General features: G+C 41.1%; 1 protein-coding gene across 2 annotated transcripts in view; it reads right to left on the bottom strand.

Annotated features, from left to right (window-relative positions):
* Positions 1-26,750, bottom strand: part of prim2 (DNA primase subunit 2) — a 249,198-nt gene that overhangs the window by 61,338 nt on the left and 161,110 nt on the right. For both annotated transcript variants that reach the window (XM_059982273.1, XM_059982274.1), the window contains 2 exons: positions 11,271-11,343; positions 10,854-11,039 (listed from right to left, as the gene is read on the bottom strand). In XM_059982273.1, the coding sequence (XP_059838256.1) occupies positions 10,854-11,039; positions 11,271-11,343 (259 nt within the window). The remainder of the gene's footprint in view (positions 1-10,853; positions 11,040-11,270; positions 11,344-26,750) is intronic.

Here is a 26,750-nt window from a genome sequence, read left to right as displayed (position 1 = left end):
GTTGGAACATGGCACCCCTCAAATCTTTAAACCTCTCCCTCCGTAATAAAACAATACATGATGATTATCTTCACTGCCAGCTGAAGCAGTGAATAATTTTTTGTAACTTGAGAGCAGTGATATGTTCATACAGGGAACATCTCACGCCGCTTGCTGCCAGCTAGAGCGTTGTAAGAACACACAATGCTGGGTGATATGTTTTGAAATCCTCGCAGACCTATTGTACACATCAGTACTTAGATAGCAAATCGTTACAATAACAATACTATTTAGGAATTATGCTAATTTTCATTTGACTCTTTAAAAGATTAGTATCAATATTATTAATAACTTTTGAAGAGGTTTTCTAAAATGCTTCATTTATTTCGATCTGTCTCTGTTACACTTTTATGAATAGTAAAACAATGAAGACACAGAAATAAGCAACAGGACTCATCCTTTTTCATTAGAAAGGTCCATAATTATTTTTACAAATGCATTAATCAATGATAACCCCTGCTCAAAATTATCATGGCATGAAAGAGGATTTCTTAGAAGATTATCATCAATTTGGGCACACTCTTTCAAAAAGGTTTGCCACTCCTGACCTAGAGGAATCACACATGGCCTCTGGGAAACTGTGACAGCACCACAGGTCAGAATAAACTGAGAACAGAGGAGCTGAGTTTCCAAGCAGACAAGCAAAAGTTCAAAGTAAATTTAATATCAAAGTACATAGATGTCACTGTATACAACTCTGAGATTTGTTTTCTTGTGGACATTCACAGTACAAAAACAATTGCAAGACAACAAACTGGGCAAATACAAAAAGAATAAATGAATAAACAAGCAAGCGAACAATAAATATCAAGACTATGAGGTGAAGAGTCCTTGAAAGTGAGTCCATGGCTTCAACAATGGGGTGAGTGAAGTTGAGTGAAATTATCCTCTCTGGTTCACGAACATGATGGTTGAGGGGAAATAACTGTTCCTAAACCTGGTGCTGTGGGTCCTGAGGCTCCCTGTAACTCTGTCCTGATGGCAGTGGTGAGAAAGGAACATGGCCTGGATGGTGGAGTTCCTTGATGATTGAGTCCTGATAAAGAGTCTTGGCCCAAAATGTTGATTGTTTACTCTTTTCCATAAATGCTGCCTGGCCTGCTGAGTTACTACAGCACTTTATGCGTTGCTTGGGTTTTCAGCATCTGCAGATTTTCTTGTGTTTGTCCCTGATGATGGATGCTTCTTTCCTGTGACAGTACTCTGTACAGATGTGCCCAATAATGGGGAGGCTTTACCCATGATTAACTGGGCTGTATCCACTACTCTTCGCAGACTTCTGTTCAAGAGTATTGGTGCTTCCATACCAGGCTGTGATGAAACCACACAGTATATCCTTCTATAGAAGTCTGTCAAAGTTTTAGATGACACGTTGAATCATTGAAAACTCCTAAGGATGTAGAGGCACTGCCACGTTTTCTTCTTAATAGCACTTATGTGCTGGACCCTAACACAACTTCTGAAATGAAACCACCATGGAATTTAAAGTTTATGACCCCTTCTCCATCTGATTCCCTGATGAGGACTTCCAGTTTCCTCTTCCTGTAGTCAATAATTAGCTCCTTGGTCTTGTTGACACTGAATGAGAGGTTGTTGTTGTGGTACCACTTGGCCAGATTTTCAAACTCACTCCTAGATGGTGATTAGTCACCACTTTTGATTCGGGCAACGACAGCGTTGTCAACAAACTTGAACATGGCATTGGAGTTGCGCTTAGCAATAAATGCACTATGCTTATTTTATAAAGAACCTGAGAAGGAATGTCCAACTGCACACGAATTAAATGTATACCCGAGAATTGACAGAAGGGTCTGGAGATATAAACTAAGATATAAAAAAGTCAGAAGTTATTTATAAAAGAATGAACTTGCCTTTGCGTTGCATCTTTCTTAACACCAGGCAGAGGCGATTTACAGATAAGTGTAAAGGACAGCAAGGTCCCATCATACCCAGTAGTCACATCATGTGATTGTGAGGTTTTTTAAAAAAACAAATTTGCAAAAATGCAGCTGTAGCTAACTTTACGTAACATAGATTAAGTGAATGCTATAAAGTTAAGATTTAAAAATGTCAAAAATGCCTATTATCTGACAATGTTGAACACATTTTTCTCTGTAAAGCATTATGATGTACAGATGTACTTTCAAGGCTCGTTACAATTCATGCTGTTACTATTATTTTTATTTGTACATATCACCTTCTTTTGCACATTGACTGTTTCTTAGTCTTCATGTATAGCTTTTTTAAAATATAAAAGTCTACTGATTTTTTTCCTGTAAATGCTTGCAAGAATATGAATCTCAATGTAATTTAACTTGAAGGACTTAGTGTAGGATTCATATATGTGCATACTTGACAAGGACTCTAAGCTGAAGGGCTTGTTTCCATGTTGTTCTTATGACTCTGTGATTAATCAGTTTTAGCAATTCTGCACAAGGAATAAATAATAGCCAAGGTATTGGGGAGAAATGCTCTCTTTAAAATAGTGTCATGAGTTGTTTAGCTTAAGCGGTCAGCATTACACATTACAGAGCCAGCTCTAAGATTGGGATAAAATTCCCATCGCTATCTGCAAAGAACTTGTACATTCTCCCCATGACGGTGTGGGTTTTCTCCCACATGACAAAGACGTATGGTTAAGGTTAGTAAGTTGCAGGCATGCTATGCTGACACTCAAAGCATGGCGACATTTGCAGGCTGCCTCCAGCACTTCTCGGACTATGTTGGCTGCTGATGGAAAACAACACATTTCACTGTATGTATTAAAATAAAGCTGATCTTTAGTCCATTTGGGAGGGCAAGAAGTACCAAGTGTTTCCATGTTAAACTTTGAAGACAATGTGTCCTCTTTAAACTTTCAAATGCAGATATTCTACATGCATTTTTGGTGTAGATTTGAATTCGCATTGACAAGGATGAGTGCTACCAGTTGGCCCAACCACACAGACCATTTCCATTTTATGTTCGAAAGAGGAACTTTTTTTAATAAGAACAGTTGACAGGAATTGTGCAGCAAATTCAGAATCAGAATTAGGTTGTGAAATGTGTTGTTTTGTGGTAGCAATACATAAAAATTACACTGAGAAATATATATTTAAAAATTATAAATAAGTAATACAAAAAGAGTGAGGTAATGTTCAAAGGTTGGTTCACTGGCTATTCAGAAATCTGATGGAGGGGAAGAAGCTGTTCCTAAAATGTTGAGTGCCTGATTTTTAATGCAGACAGTGCAGGATCATTGTTGAAAAAAATTAATTGCTTTGTTTCAAAAAGCTAAATTTTAATCAGAAATATATTCTAACACAATGATGCAGGTGAAAATGCTTAGGGAACTCAGTCAGGTTTAATTTTATTTTATCCCTTTACGCAATCCAGTGCCTCTGTCAAAGATCATGACAGCACACTGCATTACTATTAATTAGTGCAAATGCTAAGCTCCTAACAAACTGTTCCAGCTCTTATTGATTGCCCTACAAGAAACCAGCATGGATTTAATAGCCTGAATAGCTAAGTAATCACCTTCCATGTCCTAATAATTCTATGTTCCTTACTAATCCAGGAGCTAAAGCAGTACAAGGTACTAGAAGTGTTAAAAGTATCTATTCTCACCACTGTGCCAGCCAGTGCGTTGAGAAAGCAAGGCAAAATCTGTGCACAGGAAAAAAAATAAAGCAAACAAACCCTGCTTAATCAGAAATTACCCTATTAAAAAAAATAAAACTGAGGAAGAAAAATATCTTAAGAAAGTTACAACCATTTCCTCTCTACTTACTATCTGGTAAGGGATTGCAAGGCAATTCACTGCAAGGCCCTACAAAGGATTGCGAGGACTGCTGAAAGGGGCTCTCTTCCACCTATCCGAGATATTTATCAGGAGAGTTGAGTATGCAGGGCCCTTAGCACTTATTAAAGATCCCTCTTATTTGTCCCACAATCTCTTTGATTCGCTACTATCAGACAGAAGGTAGCCTAGCATTAGGACAAAGACTGTCAGGCTGGGAAACGGCTTCTTCTCCCAGGCCGTAAGACTACTGAACTCCCCGCTACCCTGAGGTCTCATCACTTATGAAGCCCCAGTAGTGTTATACTATTTACTTTTTAAGTAGCGAGGTAAATGTACCTAACGTTAAATGTCAATCTTCTGGAATATATCTTATTATCTGTTAGTTTATTTGTGGTAATATTACTTTGCACGCTGTGTGAGTTATATGTACTGTGTTATGCATCTAGAGGAATGCTGTTTCGTTTGGCAGTATACATTTACACAGTTGAATGACAATGAACGTCAACTAGAAAACAAGCAGAGTTATCTTGCAAATTACAGTAAGCAGAAGTCAGTTGCACAATGTAAAAATCAATCCTGTACACTTGGAGCACAAAAACACATTAAGACTAGGCCACAAGTCCCCTTAAATCTGCCTTGGCATTCACTATGATCATGGCAGCAAACTGGTCCATACCTGGACCAAACAGATTGGTGCCAGAGGTGAACTAGGGGAACAAAGCAAGATATGACCAAATCTGGGATCAAGATTCTTAGTAAAACATGGGAAATGCATGGTGGCTGAAGTTATCCCTCACAGAGAAGAGGATGGTGTTTATTGGAGGTCCATCATCCCATCTCTGTGAGAGCTCATTGGGATGTTGTCCTTAGCCTGACTATGCCACATTAATGATCCTCCACCTCTCATTAATGGGAACTTGTGCCGATGCCATGGTGCAGTTCCATTCACATCTCAGAAAATGAAGCTGTTTGTATTACCTGGAACAAGGCCCAGACAAAGTCAGTCATGAGTTTTGTATTTATTTGTGCACAGGATGGGGAGGCTCTGTTATTGCACTTCACGAGGATTTGTTGTTTCTAGTTATACATTTACAGATGTGCACGTAGCTAGTAAGGCAGCAATTGTATCCCTTTCTATGGCCCATAAACTGAGTCGCTTGTTAGGCAGTTTCAGAGCAGCTGGTAATCAGTGTTGTGTCCAATAGTACAGCCCTATTTCCTGATTAAAATTGGGAATCATTGATGATCTGTCACATTACATACAATGCTACTTAATGACTTACACATTGTTATTCAAGAAGTGCCGCCCATCAGTGCAGTGCTATTATAATGCCGCAACACAGTATTTTTTAATCAGAATTGACTCACTAAATACACATTTTTGATACTGATTTCAGTAAAAGATCATAACTTTAAATACCACACATTTGCCACTTTGGCTCAGATCAGTTTATTACATGTTTCCCTGATCTGTACTGTAATAAGTATTGAATGCTAACTAATAGTATTACCAGAGCTTTACACAGCAAGGCTTGACCAGGACGTATGAGCACAGCAGGTGCATGGGAGCTACTGTTCCTCACCAACTGGTCCTGCACCACTGCTGCATCCAAAACCTGAGGCATCTGAGCAACAAGTGTGGGAGGCCATTCACCTAAAGGATTGCAGCCCAGCAACACCTTCTCAAGGTCAGTACAGACTGGGCAATAAATACTGGTTTTGCTAGAAACACCCAAACTCTTTTGGGAATGATTTTGTTTCTGAACTTTTATACATGGCCCAACAACATGAGTTTTAGTGCTCTGTAAAACAGTTCTTCTCTCCCCCTCCCCCCACTTTTTCCAGAGAAATGCACAAAGCTGCCAACATGCAGGTCATATTATAATGTTTGCCCCCACATGTTCAAACACAACATCACTCACCTTTTATTAATCATCCCACTTTTATTTCCCTGAGCCTAGCACCCCTCAGTGACTCAGATGACCTTATGCAACACTGAGCACGTACTGTCCGGTTTGCTTCACTTGGGTTATTAGAGCAGACATGAATAAATAACAATGAGTAAATGAATCAACCATGTGCACAGGCCATCAATTTTCCACATGAGAATACATTCAGCTTTAAATGCGATATTTAAATATTAATGTGCTGCAATCAGAATCAATCTAACCAATTTAGTTTGCTGCAGGATCAGAAGCTATTTGTGCCCATTATTTTTGCATTCTGATCAAACTTGGCTTCAACAAGGCCTCATTCACCACAATTAGCTATTGCTGTTGATGATGCAGAATGAAAGTTTTTGTGCATTTAATCAGATTCCATTGAACAAACTCCAAAGATAATTAGAACATGGACTTCTTCAACAATGCAGTTCTCAGATTAGTTAACTTTTTCAATTCATATTGCATATTCCTAGCACTAAGACCAATCATTGTACAAAGCTACATAAAGAAAGTTACTGTTGTAGCCTGAAATATTTTTTAAATATTTCAAATACTGGGTTAACATATTGCAAGTAATTGTTTTTCTTTTGTAGTTCTGTAACTATGTTCCCATTGACACTCACCGATTTTTACAGATGTATCCTAAGAAGCATCCTATCCAGATGCACCATAGCTCGGTATGGCAACTACTCTGCTGAAGAAATTGCAGAGACGTGGGCACAGCCGTAAGACCATAAAACATAACAGCAGAATCAGGCCATACAGTCCACTGAGTCTGCTCCACCATTTGATCTTGGGCTCTAGCCTACAAAGTACCCAGGACATCTTTAGGGAGCGGTGTCTCAGAAAGGCAGCGTCTATTATTAAAGACCTCCAGCACCCAGGGCATGCCCTTTTCTCACTGTTACCATCAGGTAGGAGGTACAGAAGCCTGAAGGCACACACTCAGAGATTCAGGAACAGCTTCTTCCCCTCTGCCATCCGATTCCTAAATGGTCTTTGAAGCTTTGACACTACCTCACTTTTTTTAATATGCAGTATTTCTGTTTTTGAACATTTTTTAATAATCTATTCAATATACGTAATTGATTTACTTGTTTATTTATTATGAAGTTTTGTTTTATTTATTTCTCCTTATTTATAAGCTCTCTCTCTGCTAAATTATGTATTGTATTGAACTGCTGCTGCTAAGTTAACAAATTTCACATCACTTGCCGGTGATAATAAATCTGATTCTGATTCCACCCCCCCCCACCCCCCCACTGGGCAGTAGGTACAAAAGGTTGAGAACATGCACACCAGGCTCAAGGACAACTTCTGCTATAAGCCGCAGTTATAAGTTCAGTGAACAGACCTCTTGATCTCACAATCTACTTAGTTGTGGCTCTTGAACTTTATTTATCTGCTTCTCTTTCTCTGTACCTTCGACACTATATTCTACATTCCGTTACTGTTTTTTTCTTTTGTACCACCTCAATGTTGTGAATTGAATGATCTGTTAGTATGTCATGCAACATACAAACAAAGCTTTTCAAATATCTTGGTACACGTTACAACTAAAAAATTCCTGACGAAGGGTCTCGGCCCGAAACGTTGACTGCTCATTTCAACGGATGCTGCCCGACCTGCTGAGTTCATCCAGCTTGTTTGTATGTCTTGATTTGACCACAGCATCTGCAGTATACTTTGTGTTTTAAAAAAATTCCCTGCAGTTTTGATGTGAGCCCACCCCCTCCCCAACTATTTTGCACTTTGCAATAGGAACAATGCACAGTAATAGTTAATGACATATACAGTCAGTTGAATACCAGGAGCACTTGGGAATTAGGAGATGAAGTATGCTATTTGGCCTCACGAGACTGCTACTCCATTTAATAAGGTTACAGCCCATCTAATCATGATCTCTGTTCTGCATCCTCTTCTATCTTTGATCAGCTTACACTGTGTTCATCAAGAATCTATCCACTTCCATAGTGAACACAATTCAAAGGCTCAGCTCTCAATGTTCTACAGAAGGATCACAAAAACAGGAAGAAGCCATTTACTCACAGCAGCTTGTTCTGCCATTCAGTTAAATTCAACTTCAAAGCTATTTCATTTATTTTATTTACAGCACTAAAACTGGACTGATTCTTAATAAAGACAAGAGATTCTGCAGATGCCAGGTGAAGGCTCTCAACCTGAAATCCTGACTCTTTATTCCTTTCCACAGATGTTGCCTGGCCTGCTACAATAAGTTCCTCCAGCACTTTGTGTGTGTTACTCTTCTTAATAAAACTTTATAGAAAATGGGAACTATGTAGTGGTACCCAAGTCCCTGGCCAGAATTCAGATGTAAAGGAGTTGAAGTTTAGAAGTAAGAAAGTTTTGGTTATAATTGTACAAGGAGTTGGTGAAGTTACTTCTGGGGTAGTGCGCAGAGTTCAGGTCTGACTATCTAATGAAGGATTTATCAACGTTAGTGGCAGTCCAAATGCAGCACAACAGCATAGCGGTTAACATAATGCTTTACAGCACCAGCAATCACAAAGGTTCAATTCCTACCGCTTTCTACAAGGAACTTGTAACTCTCCCCACAGCCATTTGGGTTTCCTTCAGGTGCTCCCATTTTCTTCCGCATTCCAAAAAGACATGTGGGTTAGGGTTAGAGTTACTAAGGCTACATCCACACTAGACCGGAAAATTTTGAAAACACTGGTTTCGCGTAAAATCGATAGGCGTCCACACCAAGCATTTTTGAAAATACCTCTGTCCACATTAAAACGGGTATTTAGACGAACCTCCTCCTACTGGGCATGCACAGAACACATCTACAGAAAACAAACGCCATGTCTGGTGTCGAATCTCGCTGTGAAAGTCCACATTTGTGCAGTTACAGACTAGAAAAACTTAAAAGGAAATTGCCAAACGATGGACAGCTGTTGGCTCTCGCACAGGAGGACTTAAAACTAAAAAAAAACAAATACATCAGTGTTGTCTTGTATTTCAATACAATGTTACATTAGGCTGTTACACATCTATTGTCAGAGAAGTACTTACATAAATAGGTAAACCACCTTCATACAAGCAAGGACAGAAAACAGGGCAAAGTGAGTGTACTTATTTATTCAGTAAGTTATGGCATAATGTATTTGGTGATGTTACGTCCGTAGCCCCCTCCTTTGTGAGAATCACAAGATCACTGTTGGGTTGGGTCAAGGGGCCCAGGAAATGGGAAAAGAGACGTGCAGGCTGGCTCGTTTCCCCGGCGATGTAAAGCTACAGGACATGGCCATTGTCTCTTGGAGACCAATTTGTGGATTGAGCTACTATACTACGTGAACGCCCTCAGGCAAAGTGGGCTGGCTGAGGGAGAGAGTGCACACCCCCAACCTGATTGACATCTACGACTCTGCAAGTCAGGATAAAAGAGGGTCTGTAGGAACAGTCCCTCAGACGCACCAGAAGAAACGTTAAGCGACCACGTAGCAGCAGGAAGTCATCGGAAGGAGGCCACGTGCGTTCAATTCCGTGGCTGGAATTGGTGGCTGGAACCATTGAAAACAGCTTTTAGCTAACAACAGGGGAATCTGCTCCCCTGACTCAACGGATTGGCATCATCAAAGACTTGGGCAAGTTTAAACCGCATCGTTTTTAAACCCAACAACGCTGCAGCTCGAACGAACTGATAGTGAATGTTATCTTTCCATCAGACAATACATTATCCCCTAGACAACGATAGAGCTATTTCTTATTGGCCCACGCTTTAGATTTAGTATTGACGACATATATTATCTGTATGTTTGCATTAATCTTATTTTTGTGCCCTTTATCAATAAATACTTTTAAAAATAGTACCATCAGACTTCAACGGACCTCTCTATCTTTGCTGGTAAGTGATCCAGTTACGGGATTTCGTAACAGTGAGCACATTTCTGGCTTCAGTCTCATTGCTGTCTGTTCTGAAATTGTTAGGTTGTTCTGGCACGTCATGACATGGTTTTTAAAACTCTCCAGTTACCCTGTCCACACTGCTCTGCCTAAGCAGCGTTTGCAATTTACACACTCTGGAGGGCATTTTAGAAAAGCTCTGCTTTTGGGGGAGGAAAACACCATTTCAGTGTGAACAGAGGGTCAAAATGAAGAGAAAAAGCTTTGCTTGTGGACTTATCCGGTCTAGTGTGGATGTAGCCTAAGTTATGGGCATGCTATGTTGGGTTCAGAAGAGTAGTGATACTATCAGTTTTCCCCTAGCACACCCTCAGATTGTGTTGGTCAACGACATAAAACAACTCATTTCACTGTATATTCCGATGTTCATGTGACAAATAAAGCTAAACTTAAAAAAAAGATTCTGAGATTGAGTCTAGGTTCTTTCCTGTCACCTGTCTCCAATTAGATGTGAATTCATCATTCTACTGTAGGGTGGAAGTGGTTTCAAATATTACACAGTAATATTGGGTAAATTAATGCAGATCGTAGGAAATAATTAGCCAACAAGAATTAACTGGATGGTTCTTTCAAAGAGCTGGCACAGGTATAAAGGGCAGAATGATCTCCTTCTGAGAGGAACAACCTAAAATTCTATTCTAAATTATTTTAACACTGATATACACAGAAATTGAAATTTATTTAGATGACAAGAGGCAAAGTGGTACGATAACCAGTTAACTCAAAGAGCCACAGCAGTTAGGTAAAATATAATGATATATGAGCCAGCAGTGGTTTTATTAAATTGGTAGCTCCTTATAGTTCCTTCTGTGGTTATTATTTAGTATGTACAGCTGATATCTGCCAACTTGCTAGTAAGGCACAAAAATATCCCATTCTTAAAATGGTTAAACTGAACACGTAGATGACATCCATTAACTTCCACTTTTAGAAATTTGCCTTTGGTGCAGAGGCAAGTCATGAAGATTTAACTTTTATCCTGTCAAAATTAAATTTTTCCTTTGCAGAAAAATTGAAATATCACATTGCAGTTTCAAAGACATGAGTACTACAATAAGTAACAACTTTTGCATGACTATCAGCATCAGGATTATGCTACGATGATTAAAATTCACTCCAGGAAAGAAATCTGTTGATGAATTCCGCTGATGAATTACCTTATCTGGTTCTACTTTTCCTTTTACAAACTCTGATTTCCAGAACTGCAAGGCTTGATCTAGGGTGATGCCTATCCCCTTGAGATAAAGTCCATACTGCATGCGACCACCGTGTCGGAGATGATGGTGATCCCGCAGAGCCTTGTGTAACTGCCGCATACAGGGAGGATAAGATTTTGTAGCCAGCTGAAAAAATAAAGAGATAATTGTTTAAAACTTTGGTATCACTTAATCAGCAGCTTGAGGTATTTATTTTCTGTATAAACTGGAATTTATGACTCAGTCTTTGAGTTTGTGTAATATCAAATGGACTTGATGTAGGTGAATCACAAACATATTTGAGAATTTTTAAAGCACGTTTACAGTACAACCCAAATATAGGAGCAACTTGAAGAGCTGAAAGAAACCTATACCTACCCCATCAAGTTGATCCAGGGACACCTTCCCAACGTGCTTCTGAACACTGTAGTCCTGTCCAACATACGCACAGCTGCAAAGGAAAGGAAGCTCATGAGAGACTGTTTGTGCATTCTTCACACAAGTAGATTTACTCATACCCCCTGTAGTTCAGCTGCCACAGTGGGTAAACCATCCAAACCATGAAGATCAAGTTTGATGCTCCATTTGCCTTGATTTAACTGGTTATAGTCTCATCAGATTAATGATAAGTTTCACTTTATTTGTCAAATGAACATCAAAACATGCAGGGATATGCATTATTTTGTGTCAAATCCAATTAACGAGGATTGTGCTGGGCAGATTGCAAGTGTTGCCACATTTCCAGCACCAACATAGCATGCCGACAACCACTTATGTCAAAAACTGTGCGTTTCTGGAATGTGGAAGGAAATCAGAGCACTTGGAGGAAACCCACGTGGCCACAGGGAGAATGTACAAACTCCTTACAGATTTGCAGCTGGTGCTCTAAAGTGTTGTGCTAACCACTATGCTACTGAGCCACAGCAACAAAAATATTCAGCAACCAAAAGAAAATGGAGGAAGGGACGGTCTCTGCGTTATCATAAAGAGCACTCTGTCTGGATACATAACCACTGGTATGGCAACTGCTCTGCACGAAACTGCAGAGTTGTGGACCCAGCTCAGCACATCACAGGGACCAATCTCCTCTCTGTGAACTCTGTCTATACTCTTCACTGACTCAATAAAGCAGCCTGTACAATCAAAGACCCCACTCAGCTCAGACACTCTCTCTTCTCCCCTCTCCCATCAAGCAAAAGGTACAAAAGCCTGAAAGCGCACACCACCAGGCTCAAGGACAGATTCTACCTCACTGTTACCAGACTCTTGAATAGACTCTGATATACTAAGATGGACTTGGCCTCACAATCTACCTCATTGAGCTTGCACTTCTTCACTTAGCTATACTGCACTTTTTCCAATAGCTTTTGCACTTTATTCTGCAAAGTTATTGCTTTACCTTATTCTAGCTCAATGCACTGTGTAATGACTTGACCAGCTTTTCACTGTACGTTGGTACATGAGGCCATAATAAACCAGAACCAAAATAAATTAACAATGACTTTAAAAGTGATGAGTGGGGGAAAAAACTGACAGGGAAAGTCATAACTACCAATAAAATATTGAAGAAAATCTTAGTTAAAACATAATTAATGCCAGAAATCCAAGATCAAGACTTAACAGCCATGATCTTATTGAATGGTGGACCAAGCCTGAGGAGCAAATTAGCCTACTCTCGTTTCTAGAGTTCATGTGTATAGGAAAGCTCAATTCATTTTGATATCATTTCCATCTTAAAAAAACATATGTGGGAAGAAAAGGTAAAGGTACGACCACATGGATGTCAGCAAGTTAGACCGGCGGGAAGGATTTAATAGAAGACAGCTTTATAGAGCGGGCGACAGAGTAGAGGGAGACAAAGTAGGAGGGCTTTGGTGATAGGGGGTCAAGGAGAGGTAAGCTATCTGTGATGAATAGGAAGTATGTCTGTGAGGCCAGAGTTCTGTACTGGGTGTCAGATATGGGATGTCCGGGAGACTCCCAGCCTCCTGGACGGCCACATCTGCACCAGGTATGTCGAGCGACAGTGCCTTAGGGACCATGTTAGGAAACTGAGCTGCAGCTCGATGACCTTCGTCTGGTCAGGGAAAATGAGCAAGTGATAGAGATATGAGGAATGAGTATAGTGATAGAGTGATAGCTATAGGCAAGAGGTCACACCAGGGCCTTGGGAGACAGATAAGTGAGTAATAGTCAGGAGAGGGAAGGGCAAGAGTCAGATACTAGAGAGTACCCCTGTGGCTGTCCCCTTACAATAAGTACTCCTGTAAGTACGACCTACCTGGGGGAAGCAACTGGCTGCGCCTCTGGCCCTGTGGCTCAGAAGGGTAGGGAACGGAAGAGGATGGCAGCAGTGATAGGGGACTCAATATAGTTAGGGGGGTCAGACAGGTGATTCTGTGGACACAGAAAAGAAACACAGATGGTAGTTTGCCTCCGAAGTGCCAGGGTCCGGAATGTTTCTGATCACATCCACAATATCCTGAAGTAGGAAGGAGAATAGCCAGAGGTTGTGGTACATATTGGTATCAACGACATTGGTAGGAAAAGGGAGTAGGTCCTGAAAACAGCCTACAGGGAGTTAGGAAGGAAGCTGTCATCGACAGTCATCGAGTCAGGTAGTCATCGAGAATAGGAATAGTGAGGTGGAGGATAAATGTGTGGCTGAGGGACTGGAGCAGGTGGGAGGGAATTAGATTTCTGGATCATTGGGACCTCTTTTGGGGCAGATGTGACCTGTACAAAAAGGACAGGTTGCACTTGAATCCCAGGGGGACCAATATCCTGGTGGGGAGGTTTGCTAAGGCTATTGGGGAGAGTTTAAACTGGAATTGCTGGGGGGTGGGAACCGATCTGAAGAGATGGAAGAAGGGCGGTTGGTTCACAAATAGAGAAACCTTGTAGGCAGTGTGAGAGGGAGGATAGGCAGGTGATAGAGAAGGGATGTGCTCAGACTGATGGTTTGAGATGTGTCTATTTTAATGCAAGAAGCATCATGAACAAAGCAGATAAGCTTACAGCATTGATCCGTACTTGGAGCTATGATGTTGTGGCCATTACAGAGACTTGGATGGCTCACGGACAGGAATGGTTACAAGAGTGCCAGGCTTTAGATGTCTCAGAAAGGACTGGGGGGGGGGGGGGGGGGAGGCAAAAGAAATGGGGGTGATGGGGGCGTGACACTGTTGATCAGAGATAGTGTCATGGCTGCACAAAAGGAGGAAGTCATGGATGGATTGTCTACGGAGTTTCTGTGGATGGAAGTTAGGAACAGGAAAGGGTCAATAACTCTACTGGGTGTTTTTTTATAGACCACCCAATAGTAACAAGGACTTTGAGGAGCAGATAGAGAGACAGATTCTGGAAAGCTCTAATAATAACAACAGGGTCATCATAGTGGGAGATTTTATTTTTCCAAATATTGATTGGCATCTTCCTAGAGCAAGGGGTTAGAAGGGGTGGAGCTTGTTAGGTGTGTTCAGAGAGGTTTTCTGACACAATATGTGGATAAGCCTACAAAAGGAGAGGCTATACTTGATCTGGTATTGGGAAATGAACCCGCTCAGGTGTCAGGTCTCTCAGTGGGAGAGCATTTTGGAGATAATGATCATAATTCTATCTCCTTTACCATAGCATTGGAAAGGGATAGGAAAAGACAAATTAGGAAAGTGATTAATTGGAGTAAGGGGAAATATGAAGCTCTCAGGCAGGAGCTTGGAAGCAGAAAATGAGAGCAGATGTCCTCAGGGAACTGCACAGAAGAAATGTGGCAAATGTTCAGGGGATATTTGCGTGATGCTCTGCACAGGTACGTTCCAATAAGACAGGGAAAGGATAGTAGGGTACAGGAACCGTGGTGTACAAAGGCTGTTGAAAATCTAGTCAAGAAGAAAAGATTACAAAAGGTTCAAAAGAGCAGGTAATGATAGAGATCTAGAAAATTATAAGGCTAGCAGGACGTAGCTTAAGAATGAAATTAGAAGAGCCAGAAGGGGCCATGAGAAGGCCTTGGCAAGCAGGATTAAGGAAAACCCCAAGGCATTCTACGAGTATGTGAAGAGCAAGAGGATAAGATGTGACAGAATAGGACCAATCAAGTGTGACAGTGGAAAAGTGTGTATGGAACCAGAGGAGACAGTGGAGGTACTTAATGAATACTTTGCTTCAGTATTTACTACGGAAAAGGATCTTGGCAATTGTAGGGATGACTTTCAGCGGACTGAAAAGGTTAAGCATACAGACATTAAGAAAGAGGATGTACTGGAGCTTTTGGAAAGCATCAAATTGGATAAGTCACCGGGACCAGACAATGGGGATGGGAGAGGTTCTGAAGGATGCAGGGTTGTAGATGTTGATCCCTTATTCAAGAAAGGGAGAGGAGATAGTGCAGAAAATTATAGACAAGTGAGTCTTACCTCAGTGATTGGTAAGTTGATGGAGAAGATACTGAGAGGCAGAATTTATGAACATTTGGAGAGGCATAATATGATTAAGAATAGTCAGCATGGCTTTGTCAAAGGCAAGTCAAGCTTTACAAGCCTGATTGAATTTTTTGAGGATGTCACTAAATACCTTGATGAAGGTAGGGCAGTAGATGTAGTGTATATGGATTTCAGGAAGAGGTCAGTGACCAGTGGTGTGATTTTCAAAAATGACCTGGATGAGGAAGTGGAGGGATGGGTTAGTAAATTTGCTGTTGACACAAAGGTTAGGGGCATCGTGGATAACGTGGAGGGCTGTCAGAGGTTACAGCAGGACATCAATAGGATGCAAACCTGGGCTGAGAAGTGGCAGATGGAGTTCAACCCAGATAAGTGTGAGGTAGCCCATTTCAGTAGGTCAAATATGATGGCAGTATATAGTATTAATGGTAAGACTCTTGGCAGTGTGGAGGATCAGAGGGATCTTGGGGTCCATAAGACACTCAAAGCTACTGCGCAGGTTGACTCTGTGGTTAAGAAGGCATACGGTGCATTGGCCTTCATCAATTGCGGGATTGAGTTTAAGAGCCGAGAGGTAATGTTACCGCTTTATACGACCCAGGTCAGACCTCACTTGAAGTATTGTGCTCAAGTCTGGTCACCTCACTACAGGAAGGATGTGGAAACTATAGAAAGGGTGCAGAGGAGATTTACCAGTGTGTTGTCCAGATTGGGGGGTATGCCCTATGAGAATAAGTTGAGTGAACTTGGCCTTTTATCCTTGGAGAGGTGGAGGATGAGTGGTGACCTGATAGAGGTGTATAAGATGATGAGAGGCATTGATCATGTGGATAGCCAGAGGATTTTTCCTCAGGGCTGAAATGGCTAATGCGAGAGGGCACAGTTAAAAGGTGCTTGGAAGCAGGTACAGAGGAGATGTCAGGGGCAAGTGTTTTTTTTTTACGCAGAGGATGGTGAGTGCATGGAATGGGCTGCTGGCAATGGTGGTGGAGGCGGATATGATAGGGTCTTTTAAGAGACTCCTGGATAAGTTCATGGAGCTTAGAAAAATAGAGGGCTATAGGTAACCCTAGGTAATTTCTAAAATAAGTACATGTTTGGTATGACATCGTGGGCTGAAGGGCCTGTATTGTGCTGTAGGTTTTCTATACTTCTGGTTTTTTTTGTAAATTATAACTCAGCTATCTTATTCAGATTTAGGAATCCTTGCAAATTCTTAACATTGCTCTCAGCTCATCCTGAGACAACACTGGTACATTGGCATTTCTCTTATCACTGCTCTCAATGCATTTCAGACCTATGCTCAAAGCCATGACCAGCACATACATACTCTTGACCTCTTTTTATAAACACACACCATCATAGAGCTGTCCTGGTCCACAGTTCTACTGTATCCTGTATATATTGAGTGCTTCAGTGGGGAAAAAAAACCCTTTCGCCTTCTTTTCAGACATAAGATGACTTCAACAGTTCAAATTCCAGTATGCCTCTGGATCCTTCTTCTCTTCACTTTTCTCTGATCTCATCTCTGCCCACCCATAGTCATGTTTTTAGTATTCCTCATCTTCACAGCTCTGCTGATAAGCCATCAGTGCCTCGCAGAAGTCTCAGTTTCATTCTCTCATGGCTCCAATATCAAACTATTCTATTGCCTCTGTGGTCCGGTTATTTAGTTGAGAACTCTCACTCCAAAGTGTCGATCATTTCTCTTGAATCCATAATCGCTGGCCCAAATGCTATCACCTTTCCATCCTTTTACCCTCATGAGATCTAGTCATTATTTAATGCCATTTCTACATTGAACGCCCACTGCCCTTAATCACATAATTACTTTTGCTGCCAATTTCTTCCCTACTCTCACTTTCCCCCTGCCTGTTCACATCTGTCCAAATACCACTTGAAAGAGTTATGATATTTGCTTCTGCCAATTCCCCTAGCAGTGTATTCCAGGTACCTACCACACTATGTAAAAAACTTTTCCCCTCTCACCTCAAAATCTATGCATTCCAGTTATATGATATTTCCACTCTGTGAAAAAGGCTATCACTACTTGCCCTATTTATGCCTTTCATAATTTTATGTATTTCTAGCAGGTCTCTGATGTACCAGAGGAAACTGGTAAAGCTTGTCCAACCTTTCCTTGTAGTTCATACTCTCTAATCCAGGCAACAACTGGTGAATCATTTCTGTATCCTCTTCAAACATGTTCCCTTTTAAACATTTCACCTTTCACCCTAAACCCATGACCTCCAATTGTAGTCTCACCTAACCTCAGTGGAAAATCCCTGCTTGCATTTATCCTATCTATACCCCTCTTAAGTTTGTGTATCTCAATCAAATCTCCCCGCACTCTTCTATGCTCTGGGCAATAAAGCACTAACCTATTCAATCTTTCCCTATAAGTCAGGTTCACAAGTCCTGACAACATCTCTGTAAATTTTCTTTTGCACTCTTCAATCTTATTGATATCTTTGCCGCAGATTCGTGACCACAACTGCACACAATACTCCAAATTAGGCATCACCATGCAACTTCAACAAAACATCCCAACTCCTGCACTCAATACTTAATTTATGAAGGCAAATCTGTGCCATAGTATGTCTTTATGACCTTACCTTTCTGTGACATCACTTTCAAGGAATTAGCAGCTGCAATATAACTTTGCAACTTTTTTACCCACTGTCCCAACAGATCAAGGCATGGCATCCCCCCTTATCCATATGTTGGCACCTTCAGGTAGCTATAAATCAGAATCAGGTTTTGTTATCACTGGCCTATGCCATGAAATTTGTTAACAAACGAGAAAATCTGCAGATGCTGGAAGTCATAGCACCACACACCCAAAATGCTAGAGGAGCTCAGCAGGCCAGGCAGTGTCTATAGAAAAAAGAACAGTTGACATTTCGGCCAAAACTCTTTGGCAGGACTCAAGAAAAAAAGCTGAGGAGGAGATTTGAAAGGTGGAGTGAGGGGAGAGAGAAACGCCAGGGTATAGGTGAAACTTGGAAGGGGAAGGATTAAGCAAACAGCTAGGAAGTTGATTGGTGAAAGAGGCAGAAGACCATGGAAGAAGGAAAAAAAGGGGTGTGGGGAGCACCAGAGGGAGGCAATGGGTGGGGCAAGGAGACATGATAGAGGGCCAAGGGGGTGGGAAATGACGAAGTTGAGGTGGGGGGGGGGGGGAGAGGCATTACTAGAAGTTTGAGAAATTGATGTTTATGCCATCAGGTTGGAGGCTACCCAAACGGAATATAAGGTGTGGATCCTCCAACCTAAGTGTGGCCTTATCCCGACAGTGGAGGAGGCCATGAATGAGCATATCGGAATGGGAATAGGAAGTGGAATTAAAATGGGTGGCTATTGGGAGATCCTGCTTGTTCTGGCTTTATCCCCCTTCACCATTTCCCATCCCCCTGTTCCTCTCTCATGTTAGCTCCTTGCCCATCCATTGCCTTCCTCTGGTGCTCCTCCCCACTCCTACTTTTTTTCTTCTTCATGGCCTTCTGCCTCTTTCACCAATCAACTTACTAGATCTTTCCTCCATCCCTCTCCCTCCAAGTTTCACCTATCGTCTGGCATTTCTCTCTCCCCTCCCCCACCTTTCAAACCTACTCCTCAGCTTTTTTTTTGCCAAAGGGTTTCAGCCCAAAACGCTGACTGTACTTTGTTCCATAGATGCTGCCTGGCCTGCTGAGTTCCTCCAGCATATTGTGTGTGCTGCCATGAGACTTGTTGTTTTGCAGTAGTAGCAGTTCAGTGCAAATTACAAAATTACAATAAATTACAAAAGAAAAAAACACTGTCAATCACACTTATTGTGAGAGTATAACTATTAAGCATCTATTGGAATGAATGCAGACTTTAACAACAGGCTTTTGATGTTAAAGAGGAAGAGTAGAACAAGACGTTAAAAGCATGTCCTGGGGTTGGAGGCCTTTCTGTGTGCGTGATTGGATGGGAAAGGGACTTGTTTTGCTGTTGTTATTTTGTTTTGTTTTGTTATTACTGTTGGTGCTGCTCTGCTGAACATTGTGGACATGCTAAGTTAGCACCAGAGTGTAACGCAACACTTGCAGGCTACCTCCAGCACATCCTTAGGCTGTGCTAGCTGTTAATAAACACAACACATCTCACTGTATGCTTTGATGTACAAGTGATAAATAAATGTGAATCTGAATAATATCTGGTTCTGGTTGATGTACATACCAATTTTAATTCCTGCTTATCTTGACTGTTTACAGCCCAGTTTAATTTTTCTCCAATCCCTTGATGGCCAGATGACACTGATGAATTTGCATGTTGGTAGCTGCCCTGCTGTATAGCATAGTTCATTATAATCCTAGATGATCCTCTATGAGATTCCCTTATAAGTTTGTGGATTTGATTGGTACCATATCATTTTCAAACAATTGGACTACTAGGGTTTCAATTCCTGCACGTGGATTAATGAACAAATTTGCTTCTGAACTAAGTGTAATCAGCATAGGTAAGAAATTCTTGACCTTTGAAGGTGTCACTTGAAATAATGAAAGTACTGGTTGTTTTTTTCCCCCTGTGGATGCAGCTAAGTAATTTACTCAAGAGTTTACAATTTCACAGATTCTTTGACATTTTTCACAAGAAGACAGCAAGAATACCCTTTGAAGTGTGAAAATTTGCCCTCATGCTGAGTTTTTCGCACTCCATTGGTTATTGCACTCGTCATGAAAGGAATATTCTATGATAAGCTCAAAATGTTATCTAACAGTGTCTTCATAATCAGAATTTATTATTCAAAACCAATGCAGACGATACAACCTGCTAGCAGACCCTGCTGACAGGAAGCCATTTCAAAAACTCAATTGTTGTGCACAGTAGAGACAAATGTTCCTTCGTGACTTGACCCAGTTGATTTACAATGTCCAGATTAGCTGGAAACACTAACATTTCAAATTAAATGAAGCCGATTTCTATAAATAAAACACATTTGCTTTTATTTTTCCCCCAGGTGTTGAATCAAGCAACAAATGTCTGAATCCTGCCGAGCAATAAAAAAATATAGTCTATGCATCTGCTGAATTTTTTTTCAGCAAAATGATATTTTTTCAATGTTGCTCAAAAGCAGAGCTGCCAAACTGACAATTAAAATATTGGAAAAGTTCCTGATTTCAAGTTACTGATGAATAGCAATAAACAAAACAATTCATAATTGAAGTGAAAACTCATTCAGACCTCCTGCAGAAGGGTTTCGGCCTGAAACATCGACTGTATGTACTCCTTTCCTAGATGCTGCCTGGCCTGCTGAGTTCCTCCAGTATTTTGTGTGTGTAGCTCTTTGTTGACATCACTCTTCCCTCTGATTCATAGTCTTGGGTTCAAGTTTCACATCAGCAAATGAACCACAAAAATCTAAGACAACATTTCAGTGTAGGACTTAGAGAGGAGGGCTGAGCAATAGATAACATGTTATGGCTGACATTAAGCCAAGATCTTAACTACTTTTTTCTGGAGTGAGTGTACACAAAAAATTATCTAAGGCAACCTGGCCAATATGGAAATGACAAACATTTGAATTATTTTCTGAACATCATCTCAGATATCGGATACAAAGCGATTAGCTTATTTTGTCATATGTTGACTGAAAATTTGAAACATAAAGGGTTTTGTTTACGTTTAAACAAAAATAATGCAGTTTCCAGTTTGCAGAATTTTGCTCATAACTATTGGTCTGCAAATGGAATGAATGCAGATCTGTATGGTAATGACTAATGACATCAGTTATGCAGAATGAAATACAATTAAAATTTAACATGTGGTAAGAAATAAACCGATAATTATCAGAAAGACTTGCATTTATATGGCAGCATTAAAGATCTTAATCTCCCGCAAGCATTTTCTAGCAATTAAGTGTATTTTTTGAAGTGCTGCTGATGTTGTAATGTCAAAACCAAGACAGTCAATTTGCACTCTGCAAGATCACAAAACAACATTGACCAGATAATCCACTTTCAGTAGTGTTGGTTGAGAGGTAAATACACAGCATTGCTCCGAAGAGAAATTTCCTGCTCTTCAAAATAACGCTGCTGGATCTTATACAGCCACCTGAGCAAGCAGATGAGGGCTCAGCTTAACATCTCAGCCAAAATTCAGCACCTCCAACATTGTAACCTTCCTTCAACACTACATTGGCTGAATTTTGACTGTCATGTGAATCCAACGCTGCATGACTGGAAGTGAAAATCACATCCCATTCTGCAATCAGGATAAATCTCAAAAATACATGCACCATAAAAAACATTCTGATTCATTTATCACACGCACATCAAAACATACAGTGAAATGCAATGTTCGTGTAACAACCAGTTAACGGCCAGATTTGGGAACAGCTTCGTTCCAACTGTGATAAGACTGCTGAAAGGATCCTGACCTGGATCTGGGCCATACCTGACTTGCACTACCTTTTCTATTTTCTAATTATGATTTATAATTTAAATTTTTATTATATTTACTTCAATTTGTACTCCAGGGAGCATGAAGCGCAGAATCAAATATCACTGTGATGATTGTATGCTCTAGCGTCAATTGCTTGGTGACAATAAAGTAAAGTAACCAGCACAACCTAAGTTTGTGCTAGAGGCAGCTCGCAAGTGTCAACACACATTCTGGCACCAACATAGCATGTCCACAGAACACAACAAAACAAGCTCCTTTCCTCCCACCTGCCTACTCACCCACTCCATGTTTAAATGCCAGCACATCAGCGTACAAGGGCAAATTCTTACTTTGGCCTGACCAAGCTTCAATTCAGTATCAACTTCCATGAGTCTTGACCATGAGGTCAAAGCATTTAATTCAATTGAAAGATTGTGCAACAATTATTTTCTGCCTGTACGGTGAGAATCAAATACTGTAGGGAGTGTAAAGGGAGGGTATCTTTGCTCATAGCATAACATTGTAGTAAACCTTTAGGAGGTTTACTTAATATTAGAGAGTATTTTCAAAGGTTTCAAAGGTAAATTTAATGTCAGAGAAATATATACAATATACATCCTGAAATGCATTTTCTTCACAACCATCCAAGATAACAGGAGAGCCCCCAAAGAATGAATGATAGCTAAATATTCCATATTTAATTCATATCCCAAACAGCTCTGCTACAGAGAAACCATTGCATTAGCAGTGAAACCTTATAGCATGTTGGTGGCATCTGTCGGTCTTGAAAGACCATGGATCTGCACCTGGAGTTTTTCCAGGGTACAGGCCTGGGCACGGTTGTATGGGAGACCGGCAGTTGCCCAAGTTGCAGGCCTTCCCCTCTCCACGCCACCAATGTTGTCCAAGGGAAGGGCACTAGGACCCATGCAGCTTGGCACCGGTGATGTCACAGAGCAATGTGTTGTTAAGTGCCTTGCTCAAGGACACAAACACGCTGCCTCAGCTGAGGCTCAAACCAGTGACCTTCAGGTTACTAGTCTGATGCCTTGCCCACTAGGCCACGCGCCAACACAGCATGTTGCATGTTTGGGATATGACTAGAGATAATGGGGTTTGGAATATAGGAGCTATCCAATGAGAGAAATGCTGTTCTTTTTTGAGAGTCTGGAAGAGAGATTTTCGTGGAATTTTGATGAGGAGAGAAGACACAAATGGAGAGAGCTGGTAAGCCGCCGGACAGAGTGGACTTGGAGTGAGGGTCCGAAGGTTAGCCACAATCGGAGGAGGTTGATGGCTTATCTGTGAGCTTCAACATTTGTGCATTAGACTGTTTCATGATAATGGGCCCTTTTTCATTTTTTTTTGTTTCCTTTACTAACCATATATTCAAATTAAGAATTATAAAGCTCAATCGTTTAATCGCATATTGTGCACTGTCTGTTACTTCGGGGTACTGATTTGTAATGGGACATATTGTGCAGCATATAACCAAATGAGATTTCTTAAGTTTGGCTGGGCTGGGGGCTATCACTCCCTATATTAAGCCACTAGCCGAAGCTAGAATTACAATTAGAACCCCACAGACCCCCCACCCAGCTTCCCCCTCCCACATGTAAGCAGCAACAAAACAATGATCTCCCCTCCCCCACCAGCAAAAAGAAAGCATCAGCACCCACCATCGAGCACTCATACGTGCAGCAAAGCAACAGACTTATAGTATCCCAAAGATTACTCGTTCACCCAGTATTCGACATACCACAGGCTCTCGCTCTCTCTCTCTCTCCCCCAATAAGGGAGAAAAAAGTGACTCTCTTCCACAGAGAGAGGCATAACAAACAACTCGCTGATTTAAGATGTTAAAAGTTGCTTTTTATGAACTCTATGCCCAAAGATCTCAGGTCTCAGGGCACACAGCCAGAGATCTTCTATCTCCACCTATTTCCTGCCAGGACACCGACCTTCGGTTTGCCTGTCTCCAGAGCCATGAGATCCCCTGGAACTTTGAAGGCAAGTTAATCTCTTGGGTGTGTTGCCTCCCATATGCAAGGGACAAGGACGTCTCAGGTTGAAGAGTCAGTTGTTGTGGTGCATGTATGTACCAAGGACATAGGAAAAAGGCAGGAGGTAATCCTACAAGAGGAACTTAGGTAGATGGAAAATAAATATAAAAAGCAGGACCTCAAAGGTAAAAATCTCAGGATTGCTGCCCATGTCACATGCTAGTCAGAGTAGAAATAGCAGCATAGTGAGGATAACTACATGCTTGAGGAATAGTGCAGGAAGGAGGGTGTAAGATTTCGGAAGCATTGGGACTAGTTCAGGGGAGGTAGGGCCAGTACAAACTGGATTGTTCCTGGGCAGGACCAGGATCAACGTTTAAGCCGGATTCTCTCCTAGTGTTGTTGGGAAGGTTTTAAACTAATATGGCAAGGTGTGGAAATCCAAGCAGAAAGACAGAGGGAAGAGGAGCAGAGACCGAAGAAATAGTCAGAAAATAAGTATGTAAGAGTGGAGTACAGAAAAATCAAATGCAAAGGACAGAAAAGTCACAAGATTCTAAAAAGACAGTGAGTGTAAGGGCACTTAATCTGAATGCCTGTAGTATTTGAAACAAGTTTAATGAATTTATAGCACAGATTAGTACAGAGGAGTATGATTTAATGGCCATTACAGAACTATGGCTGCTGGGTAGAGATGTCTGGAAATTAAATATCCTAAGGTATCAGATTATATGGAAGTTAAGGGAGGTGGAGTAGTGACTTAGATCAGCTCTAATTTGCTTATGTCACAACTGGTCAACAGCAGATGCCATTTCATTGGTTCTTCGCTTAACCCCGCAACATCTGGACAGTGATGGTGCATACAATAGGATGTTCTTCATTGACTACAGCCTGACATTCAATACCATCACCCTCTCAAAATTAATCAATAAGCTCCAAGACCTAGACCTCAATACACCTATTTTCTAAACACGGATAAAATTTAAAAATCAGGTGCTTAGGGACTTGGGAGTCTTAGAGCAGAATTCCCTAAAGGTCAACTTGCAGGTTGAGTTGGTGATAAGAACAGCAAATGCAATGTTAGCATTCATTTCAAGAGGATTAGAGTACATGCTGAGCTTTTATAAGGCATTAGTCAGACCACACTTGGGAGTATTGTCAGCAGTTTTACTTAATTTTAAAAAAACGTGCTGGCATTGGAGAGAGTTCAAAGGAGGTAGGCAAGTATGATTCTGAGAATCTAAGGGCTAACATATGAGGAGCGTTTGATGGCTCTGGGACTGTACTCAACTTTAGAAGAATGCTGGAGGATCTCAATGAAACCAATTGAATATGATAGTGGATATGGAGAGTCTGTTTCCTATAGTGGGTAAGACCAGAGGACGTAGCTTTAGAAAAGAGGGACATGCATTTAGAACAGAAATAAGGAGGGATTTCTTTAGCTGTAGATGGTGAATGTGTGGAATGCATTGCCACCGCTGATTGTGGAGGCCAAGTCATTGAGGATATTTAAAGCAAAGGTTGACAGACTCTTGATTAGTCAGGTTATCACAGATTACGATGAGAAGGTAGGAAAATGGAGTTGAGAAGGTTAATAAATCAGTCACAATGGAACGATGGAGCAGTCTCGATGGGCCAATACTATATAAAACTGAGATTTGTCTCTTTACAGGCAGACACAAAGCAAAGCCCAATAGAACCTATTAAAAAAAGACTGTACAACAGCCAATTAGCAAACTAAAGAACAAATCATGCAAGCAATAAAAAGTAAGCAAATAACATTCTGAATTAAAATTCACAAAATTGAGTTCACAACCACAAAGCCAGTCATCACTACAGCTGGTCCAGGCCACAGCCTCAATTCAGCGCAGAGATGAGAGAAACCTTGCCGAGCAGCAAGCTGAACACCTGCCTCTTCCTTGTCTCTGGCCCCAACACCCTGAACTTTCTGGCACTTAAATCGGCCAAACCAGCTGGTTCTTCACTCTAAGGCCCGGGCACCGTCGCTTTGAATCAGCTCCAGGCCTCACTGCTTTGATTCGGCTCATCCCCGACCTTTCCAATCCAGCCCGATGTTAAACTGGTCAAACGTCAGCTCGTCCCTCAGGCTCTTGAACCAGAGGGGATAACTTCACTCAGCTTCACTCACTCCAGCACTGAGCTGTTTCCACAAGCTAGGGACTCTCTTTCAAGGACTCGTCATCTCATATTCTTGATATTTATTGTTTTTTTTTGTTTCTTTGTATTTGGCATGAATGCCCACAAGGAATTGAATCTCAGGGTTGCATATAGTGCATACACATGTACTTTAATAATAATTTACTTTGAACTTTGAATGTAAATTAGGATGAGGTCAGGGCAATAGAGAGAGATGATATAAGATCTAAGAATAGAACTTCATTGCTATTGCTCAAGACAACGAGACTGTGGTACCACTACAGCCCATGCAAAAGCAGATATTTACAATTTGTGGGTATAGCTTAACTTAAAAAAATGAATAACACTCCATCACAGCTAATAACCCTCAAAGGCCACTGACAAGCCAGGGTGTAGCATTATCCAGCTGCACAACAGCACTCAGGAAGAAGCTGTTTTTCAGTCTCGCTGTCTTGGCTAAGATGTTTCTCTATCTCCTACTGGGTGGCAGGAGATTGAACAGACAATGTCTGGGTTGGGATGGGTTTTTAATGATGCTACTAGTGCTTCATAGGCATTGATAATTGTAGATTGTTTCTAGGTCCAGTAGTTGAGTCCCAATGATGTGCTGAGCCATCCTAATCACCCGCTGAAGTACTTTGTGATCTGTCTTGCTGTAGCTGGAGTACCACACTATCATTCCGTATGTCAGTAGGCTCTCTATCGCACATCAATAAAAGTTGGGCAGCAATTTTTGGGACAGATTAGTTCTCCTTAAGCACCTCCGGTATTATAGTTGATGACGTGCCTTTCCTACTATCAAGTTAAGGAGCAGAATGTTGAGAAGTAGGAGAAGAAAAGGTGGA

Source organism: Hypanus sabinus, chromosome 10 (genome assembly GCF_030144855.1).
Source record: "Hypanus sabinus isolate sHypSab1 chromosome 10, sHypSab1.hap1, whole genome shotgun sequence".
Taxonomy (NCBI): Eukaryota; Metazoa; Chordata; class Chondrichthyes; order Myliobatiformes; family Dasyatidae; genus Hypanus; species Hypanus sabinus.
The sequence above is the reverse complement of the archived record's forward strand: the minus strand, read 5'-3'. Positions and strand labels throughout refer to the sequence as shown.